The following is an 18,216-nucleotide window of genomic DNA, read 5'->3' as shown; positions in this document are numbered from 1 at the left end:
GTGCATGTTTGTAAAAAAATTATTTAAATTATCATTCAAATATGCAGGAGAAAAGGGGTTGCATTAAAACTTGTTACCTCACTTGAAGAATGGATGGTGAGAAATGGAGCGGAGTATTCATACCTAGCAACAGAGAAGAACAATGAAGCATCCAAAGCCCTATTTGCTCTTAAGTGCAACTATGTGAGTCTTAGCTCACTTGTCATTTTTGTTCATCCAACTAGCACTAGCACAAGCCTACCAACAAAGCATATTTCTGAAAGGGATATTAAAATAGAGAAGGTGAACATAGATCAAGCAATTTCCTTGTACAAAAGAATCTTGAAAACCAAAGAATTGTATCCATTGGACATAGACACTATCCTCAAGGAGAAACTAAGTCTTGGAACATGGGTATGTTATTACAAAGATGAGGGTTGCATCAAATTGCAAAACATGGTAGATAATAATAATGAAGATTTTATTACTACCAATAATAATCAAACCCTAATTGGATCAACATCATCATGGGTAATTTTTAGCATATGGAATACTTGTGAATCTTATAAGCTTCAAATCAAGAAGTCTTCTCATCATCATCCACTAAGGTTTCTTCACACAACACTGAAACATGCAAGAGAGAAGATTATTTTCCCATGTCTTAGAATTCTAGTGAGTGAATCACTGAGTAGACCCTTTGGATTTCTCTTCCTATATGGGCTCCATGGAGAAGGAAATAACCTTGGAAATCTCATGGAATTCATATGGAGGTTCACATCAAGGTTGGGAGAAAGCATGAAAGATTGTAGAGTGGTTATCACTGAGTTAGGGCTTGGTGATCCACTTGCAAATTATGTTCCTCAGACAGATTCTATGTCTTGCATTGATGATCTTTGGTACACAAAAAGACTCTCATCAATTGGACATAACAATGGAAAGGATGAAGAAATGGCTATGAAGAGATATGTAGGGAATGTTTTTGTTGATCCTAGAGAATTTTAGAGCTATATGTATGTATTTCCCTTTCAATTTCAAGCCTAGCTACTATTAAATTGACCTAATAAATTAGATTGGTTTAACTTCTATAGCTTAGCTTCTCATGATCTCTCTTATCAATTATGATCTAAGTTGTTAGTAGCTACCTTAACTAAAAAAATTGCATTGATGGTTAAAATCTTTACTGCCTTTTTAATTTATTGTTTTCCTATTTCTCTATTTATTTCTTTTTAATTTATATGTCATTATCATTTTCTAATCACGATTTTGTTAAGAAATTAATTTTCTTTAATCCTACAAAATACTGAATAAGCAAAAATTAAGAGGGAAAGATAAATTTAAAGAAAAAAAAAATTATTGATTAATTATCGACCGAAAAAAGTTAGTTATTGTTTTAATATATCCAAATATATTGGATTAAGAATGTATCAATGAATATTCTTATTTGTTATTGTGACATTTATATATCTTTGCATTAACATATCTAAATATAATATATATATATATTTAATTTAAATACATTAATATCATTGAATAATTCATAACATGAAAATATCATTGCTGAAAATAGATGTACCAATAAACCATGAGAAAGTCTATAGGATCAGCCGTTTATTAAAATTTGGCTAGCACTTAATTAGTAAAAAAAAAATAAGTAATTCTATATCATTAGATGTAATTTTTTATCATTAAAAATACTAATAATAATTAATTGATGACTACAAATTACAAAATTTACTGACCTATAACACTCCTAAATAAACCATACCGTAGACTTAGTTATGCCCTATTGACAGTATATATGCTGCCATGAAGATATTTCAAATCAATTGAATCAATCAAGTCAATATATGTGAAGACACACACAGAAACAGGTTGTATGTAGTGATGTCAAAATTTTCGTCTGTGGTTATCATGATTTTATGACCACAACGTCGTTGTTGTATGACACAATGTAGTTACAACTCAATCATCAATTTTTTTTTTTTATTTTCAATAATTTTTTTCTATTTTAAACATTTAAAAAGTGCCCTTAATAAAACTAAATTAGAAATGTTTTCTTTAAAATATAAAAATTTAAAATGCTAATATTTTTCCTTTTATTGAAGAAATATTTTGAAAATTTTTATCTATTTAATCTATAAAAAACTGTAACACCATTTAATTGCAAAAGCCCCTATAGCTCAGTGGTAGAGCGTCAGTCTTGTAAACTGAAGGTCTGTAGTTCGATCCTGCATGGGGGCAATTTTCTAAATTTCTTTTCTTCCATATTATGTTGTTCATTTTAGTCTAACAACTGAAATATTCACAGATCCTAAAGTTGATACTTGATAAAATAAAAGCTGAACTCAAAAACATGCCATTACTATATTGACTCTCACCAATATTTTTTTCTCATTGCAAGTATTTTCTCTCCAAAAATATGGAACTGAAACTGGATGCAAACTAGTAAGTATTGGGTCTGCTTTATTCTCATTCAAAAGTCGGTTCTTAAGAGTGCTTGGAGCAAAATTTAAATACTGTACACTAATTTTAACTTGGAGATCGTTTAACAAGGAGAATGAATTATATTATATGTTTATATATTTTCACCGTTCATTAAACATTTTTTGTGAATCCCATTTGATCCCACCTTCTGAATCAATGGTAAAGCCTAAAAACCAAGACATGATAAAAAGCATATATAATCTTCAGATTGAGAGAATCTATTATGGAAAAGAAATCCACTAAAATGAAAAAATTTGTAAAATAATAAAGTAAAAAACTAATTAAGTAATTATTATTAAATTTATGTCTTCTATTATGTGAAAATCCCACAACTTTGATACAAGAATAATTAAATTTTCACTTTATTATCCTGAAGTTACCACCAATCTGTACTAAAGGCCAAAGCCCAACCACGTTATCCTTCACATCATACTATCTTAGCATGTAGCCAGAGTATATAATATCACAAAATCTGGAACGTCCAAAACTGGAATTTGATTACATTATAAATGTCAGGGTTGGTTATTTACAATCTTAATCTTCACAATCACAATACAGTGCTCAAAAAACAAATCAAGACTATAGGCCAATCAGGCCTTATTCCAAAACAAGACAATAACGTTTGCAATCTCAATTTTGTCAAGGAATAAAAAAATCTAGACCTGAGCTTCTGTGAATTATCAAAGTTCCCTCATAGTAGCTGTCTCTCACCTTCATCAAATCTTGAAGGAAAGACTCAAAAAGCCTCAGAAAAAATGTAAAGAATTAACTGCCAACCCAGCTCCTCTTTCGAGCCGGCCTATGTTGCTTCATTTCACCTGTATCGATTGCCGAGTCATTGTTGATAACTGAACTCTCTTCTGCTTTGGTAGAGATTGGCTGCTTAAACCGCTCCCTGCGCTTCTCCATCTTCGCCAATGTATCAAGAATCCTTTGGCTGTCATAACCACCTATTAGATGGACAGCATTATTTTCATTTTTTGACCGTCCCTTCCTCTCAGTTTCAGTGAGCGTCGCAACTTCAGAAACATCTCTTCTGGATGTAGAAGCCTCTAAGCATGGTTCTTCCATTACAATCTGACCCTCCTCAATATCCGAGCAGTCCTTGTGCCCTTTGTCCGGAATGTTCTGAAGTGATTTCTTGTTTCTGTGGTTGCTCTCACATTTTGAGGTGCTCAGTTTGATGGTCCTGTGACGAAATTCTTCAGAACCCACCAAAGCTCTCCGCTTCTTAGCCATTCCCTGGTTCACTGATTCAAGCATATCCTTGTGTAAGACTCTGGAACTTGAGAGAGACTGCAGAATCAATCATGAGTCCACATCACAAATTTATAATCAAACCATACACCTTGAAAATATCAATGCTCTAACCAATAATAACAGTAAGAAAGATGATGATGATGATAATTTTGGACACATGCGGTATAATATATCAAATAAATACGGTGTGATAAATTTCAGTAGCAGATTAAAGTAACAGAATCCTAAAGTGACAGCATATAAGTAAGGGTATTAACCACCCAAGCAATCATAGGCTTAGTCCTTGCGAGTTTGAGATAAGGGTTCAATCCCTGTTCACGTGCTTGTAATGACTAATCTTTTTTGGAAGAGACTAATAATGACTTCTAGGAACTCAACCACAACATTATGATAGGGAATAAGTTCAAATCATAAAACAATAACAAGAAAAATAGTAGTAAAGAATTAACATAACACAGTAAATAAGCAAAAGAGTGAAGACAGTAGTATAGTATGCATTGAACCAATCAAGTTTGGTAAAGAAAATGAGCCCAAAAGATGTTTAGTATACAGATCCTTGACCATAATTTCCCCAACTTTACCTTTCCTTCCTCACTAACAAGATGTACTGATTTCCTATATCTGGGCACGGCTTGCCAACATTTACCCCTGTCCATGATTTTAGATCTACCATTTAAACAATTCTCACTACTTCTCGGCATATTTAGTTGATGCTGCTGAAATTCTATACCACCCAATTGCACCTTAGCATGCAAAGAGGTTGCATGAATTTCATGATGCTGAAAAGTATTTTCATCTTCAATCCAATTAAGGACCTCAGAAGGGGACCTGTAACACTGATACTCTTCTGCTGGGTCAATCATGAAATCTTCATCCTCAACAGCATCAGTATAACCATAAGACCCTCTGTTGTTTCTAGCATGTTCATATCTTCTAGAAACCTCCAATTTTTCAGTTACTCTAGTGCCATATGCATAGTTTCGCATGGAAGTTGCATATGATTGTCTATATTCCCTTCTTTTTTTTGAAATCTGATGACGTTTGTATTTCTGAGAGTAATCTTCCCTTTTCCCAGGCCACAAGTTATCCAAATCTAAAGGTCTGTCACAATGTCTATCCCTTCGAGCAGATCTTCTAGGATCTATATCAATATCTGAGAACGACTCTTCATGTCTATTATTTAAAGATTCCATATTTCTCTCGGAATACGGAGATATTCTATAGCTTGTGTTTAGAAACTCTAACTCATATTCATCAAGATCATCACTGTAGTATCTGTCTCCAAAACGGTCATTCATTCTTCTTCTATGAGCACCCCTCTCCTCATCAGGAAAGGATGAATGTTTTCGAGGAAACTGCCTTAACTCCCAACAAGAGTGAGGACTCAGGTCATCAGCATAGTACTCCAAATCAGCATCATGCCATTTTCTCTCTCTTCCTTCATCATCTGCCATAGGAGATCTCGATTCAAAAAAATAATCCCTCTCATTTTCATATTTTCTGTCATATTGGTTTGTCTTCTCCCGAAATATTTCTCGATCATCCCGATATGAATATTTAGTGTGCAGAGTTTGAAACAGGTTGTTGTTAACCTTTTCTCTGCCATAATAGAAGGATTGTTTTGTTTCCCTATCATATCTTCTTTTACGACTAGCAAAACCTGGCGCTCGTTCTTTACAAATGTCATAATCAATAAATTGATTTCCAAACAGAGACAGATCCCTTGCACTATAACTGGGGATAGAGGAAGAATCATTATCATATTCGATGGGATAATTCAGACTAGAACCACGCCAGTGTCTACCATTTTGACGCCTGCATTCCTTTTGAAATGGGCGTTTATTTCTTGAATAGTAAGTTACATTTGGTGGTCTTCTGTCCAAACTGTTGCCTTTTGAGTTCTTACGATGAACTGGCAAGGAGTTCTTCAAGCTAATGTCAGAATTCACTGATTGCCTTCTCAAAGGGATATGACTTTTCTCATTATCAACATGCACACTATTTTCTGTTGCCTCAGAATCGCTATCAGTATAGGAAGTCAGACTGAGCTCTTGATCACCAAGTGACAATTCTGATTCAATCCAGCATGGATCAGCACTATATGTGTCTATGGCAATGCCTTGCTCTGATTTCATTTCTCCCCCTGGAACTTGTGCAGCATCATTTGAATGTTTGTCTACTTCATCCTGAAGTTCATGTTCATCTACTTCAGGAATCAGCCCAGTTCTGTGAAAGTCATAGTCCAGGTAAGATTAGTGAAGCTGATACAACAAGTCCAATTCACTAAATAATGTGACTTCAAGTAATCACAAGGAACTTTAAAGGAATCATCAGTCAGATCTAATATCAAATAAATAGCACACCTTTCTTGAACTGATTTTTTCACAGCTTCCAACTGATCCTCAGACACATCGAGTTCACCAGAAGAAGTGAGGATTTTGTTATCAACTAGAGCAGGTTCCCCTTCTAATGATGCATCCATTACAGTGCTATTCCCAGAACGGGAGCAATCATCAGAGGACTCATGCACCTTGATCTGCTCAAACCAAACATAATTACTACAAAGACACAAGACAGTTAGAGCAAAAGAATTGTAGTAAACTTAGTGAGACCTCACTTGTATAATGACATCAGAATCCTGATTGCGTGGGCGCTTTACATCCATTGATGGTTTGCGTTCAATCATATTATCCTCAACCTGAATTGCTCTGCCTTTTGGCTGAGTTACCAAATGTTAATCAGTACCAACGTCCAGCTTCATATACTGAGAAAATAACTTGAAACTAATATCGTGGCATAAATATAAGTGCAGCTGTTTAAAATCTTAAGTTATAGAGAATAGATAAAAATGGGGGGAAAACTGGAAAAGAAGCTCTGCATCGGAATAGGGAGATGCTTTTCAAACCATTGACCCAATGCTCCTCTTTATGTTAATAATGCACTAGTGCAGACTGTGTAGTACAACACAAGACACCTCATACATGGCTCCTATCACCTGAATAACCTTAAAATTCTAACAATGGCCAAGTAATTATCACAAGCATACCAATTCAAATTCGGATGAAGGGGAAAGTGCACTCCCAGACACAACTTCATCAATTTGCTGACTCATGGCTTCCTGAAATATGTTGTAGTCAGCAAGAAAGTACAAAAGAAATTACCATGAAAGCTTAAGTTATAACACAAATTTTTTATTGTTCTTTCACAACAAGTACAACAGACTTACACACCTGAGTCAGTTTTAAAGATTCATCACCAGAAATACCTGTTCCCATAGTTGTTTGCCAAAGTTGCTGCTGCATGCAGTTTAAGTTTAGGTTATGGTCAGCTAAGTTTCATTAGATCCTCTGGGTTAAATGTCAATGATATCAATACTAAAACATTAAACAAACAACCTAAAGAGTAGTACCAAAATCAAGTAGCTTCAGTATTGCGAGCTATAGAAATGGATAAAATATGAGAATTAAAGGCAAGTATGCAGCATCACGTAAAAACTATAAGGTAACATTTTCGCACAGTAATATAGTAATATACACACCAATGAAGCACAATATAGCTTCCATGTATTCTCATTAAATCCAAAGTTGAAATAATCTGTTATGTCAGCTCCGGGAACCCTCCACGATTTCTCTGGAAACATCTCAATGTTCACATCAAATATACTCCTGCAATGGATGAGAGAATTCAGGACAGAAGATAATATCTGTGAAAGCTCACTATGTCCAACATACCCTAATATCACTCTTTGTGCTCAAAGAATCACATAAATCTATGACGATAAGCTTACTTGCAACAAATTTCATATACCAAAGCAATTAAAACACCATAAAAAAATGCTACAGAATTAATTGAGGCACGCATGAACTACATGTCAAAATGCATAATACACTGACCAGTACCAAGGTAGAACCGATCCATATCCATATTGAAACCCCATAGGATTTGGTGTGGCGCAAATTCGAGTAACATGAGAGGAACTTGATGGGAGGTTCTGCGAACATGTATCGCCATTCCGCCAGCTTTTGCTCAAGGAAGAACCGATTCCCAGCGATATCAATCCTTGATTCCTTGTATACTACAAAGCACAGACACAATACACAACAAACCAAAATCTATTAGAAACATCAAATTAACCACTTCTCATTTTCAAAAACACTGCCACAAGACCAAAATAGAAAAAATTTGACAGAAAAAGAAAAAAGTAGGACTTCAATTGAAAATAACATATTAGAAAATAATGAAAAACAATGACTCCATTATTAATCGAATCTATGTGTTTTAACTAAAAAAAATTCTTATTCATTACCGTATCCAATCCAATTCACCACAAAATTATATAAAGTAACAGCAATTCAGCTTCCGAACTTGGAACGCATAACAAACAAACCATCAAAATTAACAACTTTCAAACATGTATAGAGGATTGAAGAACGAACCTTACGACGAAAAAACAAGGAACCGTATCCACCTCTGACCCCATTCTTACTCAGAAATTCGGACCTATCCTCCAATCGCTCACCACCACCACCATCGCCGCCACCTTCACCACCGCAATCATCATCCACGTCATCAGAACGAGCAACAGGTGGAAGACCGTTGCAAACGCCTTCGTCGTCGTTCAAGACAATGTTCAATCCGTCGTCGTCGTCACTGTCACTCAAGGCAACGCAACCGCCGTCACCGTTACCGTTAGGATCGGGCGGTTGCTGTCGCTGTTGCTGCTGCTGAATGAAGAGGTCTGTGGTTGGAGCGAGAGGTGGAAGTTCCACGTCAGCATAGAGTTCTCCAAAATCGTCATCGTCATCGAAAGCTTCCATTTGCGTTTTGTGTTAGTAGCTAAGTTGGTTCCTTTCCTCCATTTTCTTCAACAAAATATCTTTCTTGCCCAAAACCCTTACAAGTCACTCAGTGTAAAGTGTTAAACCCTAGCTGCTTTTTTTAACTCATATTTTTACATTTTTAATTTTTTATTTTTCGTTTTTTCCCCCTGCATGTTGTTGGAAAATTATTTGTAAATATTTGTCATCAAATTAAGTATGATTGTGTATCATTATACATAGCAAAAATGATTAAGTCTTGATTTTTTAAGTTTTTGATAAAGAGGAAGGCTAGGGGTCAGTAATTTTGGTATTTTGTAACTATCAATTAGTCATCAATAGTGTTTCTAATGGTGGGAGATCATTCACTTTTGTTTTGATGGTTAAGTACTGGCCAAAAAATACAAAAGTTGTTGGCCTCCTAGACTTTTTCTTTGATGAATACTAGTGTATGTTCCGTATCTTACAATTTAAATGAAAAATATCTATTGTAATTATTATTATAAATATTTTATAACTTAAAAATATTAAAAATAATTAATATTTATTTTAATTAATTTGGATTGGTTGAATGAGTATCTCATTTATCCGTTTAAAAAAGTATTTGGAATTCGAATTTCGTCTTATGTATATAACAATCCATTAGTTAGCGACAGACCCTTAATAAATAGAACATCAATATGTGGTGAATTAGTCTTCGACGTGCTGAGTTAGGAAATCTGTAGAAAAAAATTGTTTTTGTCTTTAAAATAAAATAATTTTTCATTAATAGCAATACTTATGGATTTTTGTCTTTGTTGAAATTTACTTGGGGCAATTTTATTTGTTGGTATCATATTCATTCTTAAAGTCAAAACAATATGATCAATATTGTTACTTGTTAAAAATTCACATTTTATGAAATGATTTTTAAATTTTCAAATTCATAAACTTATGTCATTACAAAAGTTATTAGATTGATTAATATTTCTTCATAATATGGTGTACCAAAACACCATCGTTGAGTATTAGTTAGCGTAAAAAAGAAAACAATAACAACTTTTGTTATTCAATATATAATTTATTCTATTAAAAAATAAATTAATATTTCCTAAACTTGTAAATACATTTTCTTCTAATTTCTTATACCATTTTATTTGAATATTTACAATTAAAAAATAGCAAATGACTATACTATCCTACAATATATATGATGTACAAAGTAATTTCTTATCTTGAAATGAATTCTGGTTAGTGAGATAAAATTTAAAATATTTTTTTTACTCAAATTTAATTTTAAATTTAGAATTGATTAACAACTCATCTCTTTTTAATTTCAATAAAAAAATAAATTGGTTAGATGCAAAATATTCAACATTTAATAATTTCAATCATTTAAATTTTTAATTACCAAAAATTGGGTTAAAAATTAATTTTAAACTCAATAATCTATAATATATTATTTTAATTATGTGAGTAATTATTGTTATTTTTATTTTTTTGTTACATTAGAAAATAATATTTAAAGCTAAAAAAGAGATAATTAATTTTTTTAATTTGAATTAAAAAATATCTTGTAAATATATCCAATTTTTATAAATGCTAAATGTTATAATATTAAATAGTATAATATTTACTATAACAATGACTCAAAATATTAATCCAATATATATTTGGATCTAGTAAGATCTCAATGCAAGCAAGATCAACTAAAATACATTGTTAGGGTCCCAAATCTGACTTAGGTCATTACCTTAAAGGCCCAATGCAGATGAAGTCCACGTGTCCCTTCTTAAATCGGCTCAGATTGGATCTCCGTTACTAGTTAGATATGGTAATGAGTACTCATGGGAGCGTGAGAAGCCCCTTTCCATCCCTCACTCCTATTTAAAAAAAATGCCCCCGTTCATTCTCTGTCATTGCAAGTTCTTGTTTAATTACCCCTTAGGGAACGCAGATCTTCTCGAGTATCTACGAATATTCTTTGAAAATTTTTGAAAAAAATTAACACAAAAAAACATAATATAATAATCATAAAATAATCAATTCAATATAATTCAACATAATTTATAACATATTCGTTATGAAAAATAACATTTCAAAAGGAGAAAATATAAAAACATATTGCAACATAATAACATAACATAATTTTTTGAAACGATATTGAGCAACGTAGTGACGAATTTGAGAGGCAGAGAAAGTGAGTTAGAGAGAGAGGATCGAGGCTGAGAATGAGTCTGGAAGAAAAAGAAAAATTTCGAATTGGAGGTAGAAAGTAGGGTTACTAAATTCAAGAAATAGATTTATGTATATATAAATTAGGGTAAATTAATAATTTCATATTCGCGTAAATTTAATAGGTTCTATGGGGTGGGTACTTATGTCCGTGTCCCATTAGGAGTGGCAAACGGGAAAGCCCGTCCTGTCTCACCAAAAGTCCGCCATCTGGTGGGCTGACCCGCCCCGCCTTGCCCCGTCTAATAAGGTGGTCCCAAATTTCTCTCTCGCCCCGCCTAATGGTAGGCTGGCGGGATCTCCTTTTTTTTATAAACCATTAAATATTAAATAATATATATAATTTCACAACAATTTCAATAAATTTATAATTTTTAAATTCACATACATTAAAGTGTTTATAATTATAAATATGTAATAAACATAATTATAAACTAAATTTTTTGAAACAAAATAATAAAACCAACATTGTCTAAAGTAAAATAAATATTATCCAAAATATATAATTAAACATCTTCAAGTTTATAATCAATCAAACATAAAACATAATCCAAAATATAACTTAGAACATCTTCAATTATCATCTTCATCCTCTTGTAGATCAATAACATCATAAAAATTTGTAAAAAAATGGCCCTGACAAAATAAAAGCTTGGCCCAGCGGAAAAGTCTGCCCTGCCAAAGCCCCACCCCGCCAAAATCCATGAATTAGGCGGTGCGGGGGTAGGCTGACTTTTTAAGTTTGACGGTCTCAAATTTCCAACCTAACCCACCTTTTTGGCGGGTTATGCGGGTCAGCCCGACGGGTTTCAGCCTATTTGCCACCTCTAATCCCTGTCCATTTTCGCATGGCAGGTCATGAGGATTTCACGAGTCCCCATCTAGTCCCAAAATGCGAGTAATCCCTGTAAATACCTGCTTTGATTGTTTTTGTGATCATCCCTATTGTTAGCATTCATTGGTTCGAGACGTGGAGCTATTCTAGCCACTCAATAAATTCTCAGATAATCAAAGTTTAGGTTATATCATTTTTATAAAGTCACATGTATCCTTGTTATGACAATATTAATAGAAGATAAATGGATAAACACTAAGCTATTATTTGGATATAAGATGAAAAATAAGAGAAAAGAAAATGAAAAAAAGAAAATGAGAGGAAAGAAAATGAAAAGAAAATTATATTTTTTTTTGTGTTGTTTAGATGAAGAAAAAATGAATGGGAAAAAAATAGAAAAAAATTTTTTTTTTGCTTGGATGGAAAGAAAAGTAACAACAACAACAACAATAAAGCATTGTCCCACTAAGTGGGGTCGGCTACATGAATCAAATGACGCCATTGTGCTCTGTCATGTGTCATGTCTACAGAGAGACCATTTACATGTAGATCTCGTTTGACCACCTCATGGATGGTCTTCTTAGGTCTTCCTCTGCCTTTTGCTCCTTGTCCATCTTCCATCTCATCCACCATCCTGACTGGATGTTCTATCGGTCTTCTTCTCACATGTCCAAACCACCTAAGATGCGATTCAACCATCTTTTCCACAATGGGTGCTACTCCAACTCTCTCCTTTATATCTTCATTCCTTATTTTATCCAATCGCGTATGACCACTCATCCATCTCAACATCTTCATCTCTGCCACACCCAGCTTATGTTCATGCTCTCCTTTAGCCGCCCAACACTCCGTACCATAAAGCATAGCCGGTCTTATAACGGTGCGATAGAATTTACCTTTAAGTTTTAAAGGCACTTTTTTGTCGCATATAAAACCAGATGCACTCCGCCATTTTGACCACCCTGCTTGGATCCTATGATTTACATCCTGTTCAATCTCTCTATTATCCTGTATGATGCACCCAAGATACCTAAAACTTTTAACTTTTCGTATGGTGTTTTCTCCGATCTTCACCTCTATATTAGGGTTTTCCCTTCTCGGACTGAACTTACATTCCATATATTCCGTCTTGCTACGGCTTATGCGTAGACCATACACTTCTAAAGCTTCTCTCCATAACTCCAACTTCTTATTTAGGTCTTCCCGTGACTCTCCCATAAGGACGATATCATCGGCAAAAAGCATGCACCATGGCACAGGCTCTTGGATGTACTCTGTGAGTACTTCCAAGACTAATGTGAAAAGGTATGGACTTAAGGATGATCCCTGGTGTAATCCTACACCAATAGAAAATTTCTCTGTCACACCACCTTGAGTCTTCACACTAGTTGTGGCCCCATCATACATATCTTTAATTGCACGAATATATGCGATCCTTACCCTCCTCTTTTCTAAAACCTTCCATAAGACCTCCCTTGGTACCCTATCATACGCTTTTTCCAAATCAATAAACACCATATGTAGATCCCTTTTATTACTACGATACCTCTCCATCATCCTTCTTAAAAGGTATACCACTTCAGTGGTAGATCTGTCTGGCATGAATCCAAATTAGTTCTCTGTTACTTGTGTCTCTTTTCTCAACCTCCGTTCTATCACCCTTTCCCATAACTTCATGGTATGACTCATAAGCTTGATCCCTCTATAGTTTTCGCAACTTTGTATATCCCCCTTATTCTTGTAGATAGGTACCATGGTGCTCTTTCTCCATTCATCAGGCATCTTCTTTGATCTTAAAATCTCATTAAAAAGCTTGGTTAACCAGTTGATGCCTTTTTCTCCAAGACTCTTCCAAACCTCAATCGGGATATTATCAGGTCTTACTACCCTGCCATTTTTCATCTGCTTTAGAGCCTCTTTTACCTCGAAGTCTCGAATTCTTCGATAGTAGTCAAAGTTTTGATCTTCTTCCCTTGTGCATAATCGACCAAGGCTCGAAAGAGTCTTCTGTCCCTCATTAAATAACTCGTAGAAGTAGCTCTTCCACCTTTCCTTAATCTTCTCCTCTTGAGCCAACACCTCTCCATCCTTATCCTTTATGCACTTAACCTGATCCAAATCTCTCGTTCTTCTTTCACGGCTCTTTGCAATTCTATATATACCTTTTTTTCCTTCTTTTGTACCCAAAGAATGGTAGAGACCCTCATATGCTCTTGTTCTTGCTTCACTTACAGCCACTTTTGTCTCTTTCTTAGCCGCCTTATATTTTTTCCAGTTATCTGCGTTGCGGCATAAAGATCACTCTTTAAAGCACTCCCCTTTTATCTTTATCTTTTCTTGTACACTGGCATTCTACCACCAGAACTCCTTGTCTCTTGGTCCTATTCCTTTAGATTCACCAAAGCTTTATTTTGCTGTTCTTCTAATAACTTCTGCCATTTTCCTCCACATCTCTTCCGCACTTTCATTTCCATCCCACTTTGCCTCTTCTCCTACCCGTCTTAGGAAGCTTCTTTGTTCCTCACCTTTCATTTGCCACCACCTCGTCCTTGGGTTCTTCGTATAATGTCTTTTTCTCAAATTTTGCTCAACGCGGAAATCCATGACGAGCACCCTATGTTGTGTTGTCAAACTCTCTCCCGGGATAATTTTACAATTAATACAAAATTTCTGGTCGACTCTCCTCAACAGGAATAAGTCAATTTGAGAGCTTGTCATGCCACTCTTATAGGTTATAAGATGTTCGTCTCTCTTTTTAAAACATGTATTTGCGATGAGAAGATCAAAGGTTGAGGAAAAGTCCAAAATAGTTTTACCCTTGGCATTGATCACCCCGCAACCATGGCCTCCGTGAATACTCCCATATCCAGTCACTTCTCTACCAACATGGCCATTTAAATCTCCTCCTAAGAAAATCTTATCTCCCAAAGGTATGTCTTGAACCAAACTCTCTAGATCCTCCCAAAACCTTATCTTGTGTTGTTCGTTCGAACCCACTTGCGGTGCATAGGCGCTAATCACATGGAAAGCACCTCCCTCCACCACAAGTTTGATAGAGATGATCCGATCTCCCACCCTCTTGACATCCACTACGTCCTTCTTCCACTACTTATCCACAATTATTCCAACCCCATTCCTATTCTTCACATTTCCTGTATACGAAAGTTTGAAACCAGAAGTATCCAACTCCCTAGCCTTTGCACCAACCCATTTCGTTTCTTGTAGGCACATAATGTTAATCTTCCTCCTTGTCATGGTGTCCACCACCTCTATGGACTTTCCTGTTAGAGTGCCTATGTTCCATGTCCCAAATCTCAACCTTTTATGTTAGAGTGCCTATATAGTAAAATTATATTAATGTTTTTATATATTATATATAAATTATAATTCAAATGGTAACTTTGTATTTTTACCCATGTTTTTACTTCCGCATAAGTTTTTTTCGCAACTTTGAAGAGAAAAAATTTACATGAGCTCCACATACACTTTTATGTTTTTCATTCAATTTTTTTGTTGATCCAAACAATAAAAAATTAATTTTTTCATCCATTTTCTTCTCTAGTATTTTATTTTCCTACAAATTCTTCTAATCCAAACAATGCATAAATAAGTCACATTTTTCATATATATAACAATAACTGATATCACATATTAGGTTAATTTACGTTGATAAACTAAAGCCACAAAATTACTTGAATTACCCAAATCAAAAAATATTACCTAGTTGTCTCAATTTACATTTCTATATAAATCGAATTTAATGAATTCGAATTAGCGTAATAAGTAGTAAATTGAATCTATAGGATTCGAATTACTTGACATTGTAAATTGAATTCAAAGAATTCGAATTATGTCATCCCCTACTAAATCGAATCTATAAATTTTGATTTATATGGTCCATGCTAAATTGAAGCAATAAGGTTCGATTTATACTCACTTAGTAGCAATCCAGCTTATTGTAAATCAAATCTCCTTCATTCGATTTAGTAGCATAGATAGCATCCAAATAATTCGAACTTCATAAATTTGATTTATATAGATACGTAAATTGAGACATGCACGTAGCCTTTTTTACTTTGGGGGATATACGTAAAATTAGTTTGCAAATAGTTTATAAAGGTGATTTATCCCACATATTATAACTTGTAAAATCATAATATTTTGAGAAGTAATGTATAGACAACTTAAATATTGATAAGTCTGAAAAATTTTTGAAAAAAATAAAAATATAAAAAAATTACATGTTGATCCATAATTTTTTTTTTTTAAAAAAATTTGTTCATAGTCTATGATTAATAACTTTAAAATTATATATGTGTTATTTATTTTATATATATTTTTTTATTTTATAAAGACTTATAATTTTGTTATTGGCGATGTTAGTGGTTATAGAGAGATTTTTATTTTTAAATAAATTATAGAGAAATTAAAAATAAAATTGGTTGCTATTTTTCTGATAATTCATTTAGTTTTTAATTTAAATTCAAATTAAATTATATATTCAATTTATATTTGTTTATTTATCCTAATGATTGTATATAATAGATAATATATTTGAGCATGTTTTGAAAGAAACTATTAAATTTTATATAATTGAAAGTTAACTTTGAAATTAAAATTAAGATGAAGTGAAATACAATAAACATATGAGGAGTGAAAGTAAAATAAATAATTAAAAATAAGGTAATAAAATAATTAAAAAAAGTAAAAAAAGACAGAAAAATAATGTATGTAGTTGATCAAAATACACTGTAAAAAAATTAGTATAATCAATGAATATAAAAGATGAAAGACAAAAATTAAGATATATTTTTGTTAAAAAATTCAAGAAAAACATTGTGAAGATCGAAGAACTTATTAATTAAGTTTTATGAAAATATTATAAAAAAATTAAAATGTTAGCAAATAAAATAGTAACTTCTTTAAGAACTATTAACAAAATACATAAAAGCACATTCGGATTCCTAGATATAGAAAACAATAAGAGAATAATTTAAATTAAATTTATTTATTTTACTTTTTATTTATTAAATAATTTAATATTTATTTAATTTAATTATGATCATTAATTTTAATCACATATATTTACTTCAAGATTTATACTTCAAAAACTTAGTATATTAATATTTTGTATTTTTATTTCTCAATTTTAGACTATCACAAACATTAGTTACTCTTCAACAATGACAATACTTTTAAAATAACAAAAAAAATATACAATGACTTAAAATATAATATTTGTGTAGTAACTGAAATTTAATTACCAAATAAAAGTAACATATAATATTATTTCGTAATCAAATAAGTGTTTAATTAAAGAATTTAATATTTATATAATAATATGACAAAATAAATTAAAGTTTGAATTTAACCGTAGCAAGCGCTCAAGTTTAAATTTTCATAAATTAATTTATTTTTGTTAAAGTGAATTGCGCAAAAAAAAAAACATAAAAAAATTCATATATTAAAGTGATCTAATGCTAAGATATTTATCATCGTCGGTGGTATAATCTAATTTCACAATTATTTAAACGTTGTTTTTATGAAAAAATTGTATTATTTATTATGAAAAAAATATTTACTCACTATTATAATTTAAATAGAATATAAAATAGATATTAAACTAATTTCTTTTAATAATTACTCAATTACAAATATTCATCAAGGACATAAGATTTAAAAGCATGCAAAGTAAATATAATACCTACAACTTTTACACTAGCATGATAAGATGATTATCATAAGTCTTTTTAGTATAAATTAAAATATAATAATAAAGAAACAATCAAATCCAAAAAAGTTATAAAACACCTATCATACACTATGACTGTTAGTATTGAGAAAGCTTTAACCATTTATTCTTTTAGCTAGCTATATTTTTATCTACTCTACACTTTGTCCACGAATATGTTAAGGACTAAACCTATGCTTTAACCTTTCAAAATCCTATATATTCTTGCCAAACACAATATTATTATGCTTTTTTTCTTTATAGAAACCATTGAAAGGAAGAACCGTTGGTAAAAAAATGAGATTCTCTTATAATATGTATGACTTTTTATGACAATAAAATAAAAATAAAAAGCATGAAATAATATTGATGGTTTTCAGTGGCTAAGAGAAGGAGGGGTTGAATCTTAGCCCCTTTTTCTCTTAATAACACTTGCTGGTCTTTGAAATAACTTCTGGAGACTTTTTGCCTTTTTGTCTCGTAACCAGACATGAGACTTTTTCTTTTGTCTCGTACCCAGCCACGAGACTTTTCTTTTTGTCTCGTCGATCAGCACGAGATATTTTTCAGTTTTGTCTCTTTGAGCAGCAGAAACAGAAATGGAGTAGAAGAGAGAGAGAATTACACCCAGATATATCCTGGTTCAGCTGCTAAGTGCAATGCAGCCTACATCCAGTCTCCATCACAACAATGATGGAATTTCACTATGATCATTCCTGATTACATACACCAATTCTCCCTAGGAACTACCCTTCCTATCCGAGACAAGTCCAGAATCTAAACCCCAATCCTGAACTTGACTTAGTCACTGCCAAGCTTTCAACTGCCAAGTGCTAACCCAACTTGCAAGGGGATTCCCACAGAATCATGAAACACAACACAGATGTACAAATGAC

The 18,216-nt window shown here is 32.8% G+C and overlaps 2 protein-coding genes, 1 non-coding gene and 1 pseudogene across 4 annotated transcripts in view; 2 read left to right on the top strand and 2 right to left on the bottom strand.

Annotated features, from left to right (window-relative positions):
* The window catches only part of LOC110270540 (probable N-acetyltransferase HLS1), a 2,127-nt gene extending 1,102 nt beyond the window's left edge, over positions 1–1,025 (top strand). The window contains exon 3 of the mRNA XM_021120146.1: positions 48–1,025. Within this exon, the coding sequence (XP_020975805.1) occupies positions 48–981 (934 nt within the window). The 3' untranslated portion in view covers positions 982–1,025. The remainder of the gene's footprint in view (positions 1–47) is intronic.
* TRNAT-UGU lies at positions 2,149–2,220 on the top strand. Its single transcript has one exon. It is a non-coding gene; the product is annotated as a tRNA-Thr (tRNA).
* On the bottom strand, positions 2,932–8,642 carry LOC107638984 (FIP1[III]-like protein). 2 transcript variants are annotated; one of them, XM_016342385.2, is made up of 9 exons: positions 8,160–8,642; positions 7,617–7,798; positions 7,262–7,388; positions 6,954–7,019; positions 6,770–6,841; positions 6,341–6,442; positions 6,087–6,259; positions 4,305–5,949; positions 2,932–3,759 (listed from the first exon to the last, which is right to left on the bottom strand). In XM_016342385.2, the coding sequence occupies exons 1-9, from the start codon at positions 8,538–8,540 to the stop codon at positions 3,229–3,231; spliced, it is 3,279 nt and encodes a 1,092-aa protein (XP_016197871.1). In that variant the 5' UTR covers positions 8,541–8,642; the 3' UTR covers positions 2,932–3,228. The 2 variants fall into 2 exon arrangements, with proteins under 2 accessions (XP_016197871.1, XP_020976514.1); XM_021120855.1 differs by having other exon boundaries at positions 6,954–7,016.
* Positions 12,262–13,796, bottom strand: LOC110271434 (annotated as a pseudogene).

The sequence above is a fragment of the Arachis ipaensis genome, chromosome B04 (genome assembly GCF_000816755.2).
Source record: "Arachis ipaensis cultivar K30076 chromosome B04, Araip1.1, whole genome shotgun sequence".
NCBI classification, from domain to species: Eukaryota; Viridiplantae; Streptophyta; class Magnoliopsida; order Fabales; family Fabaceae; genus Arachis; species Arachis ipaensis.
The sequence above is the reverse complement of the archived record's forward strand: the minus strand, read 5'-3'. Positions and strand labels throughout refer to the sequence as shown.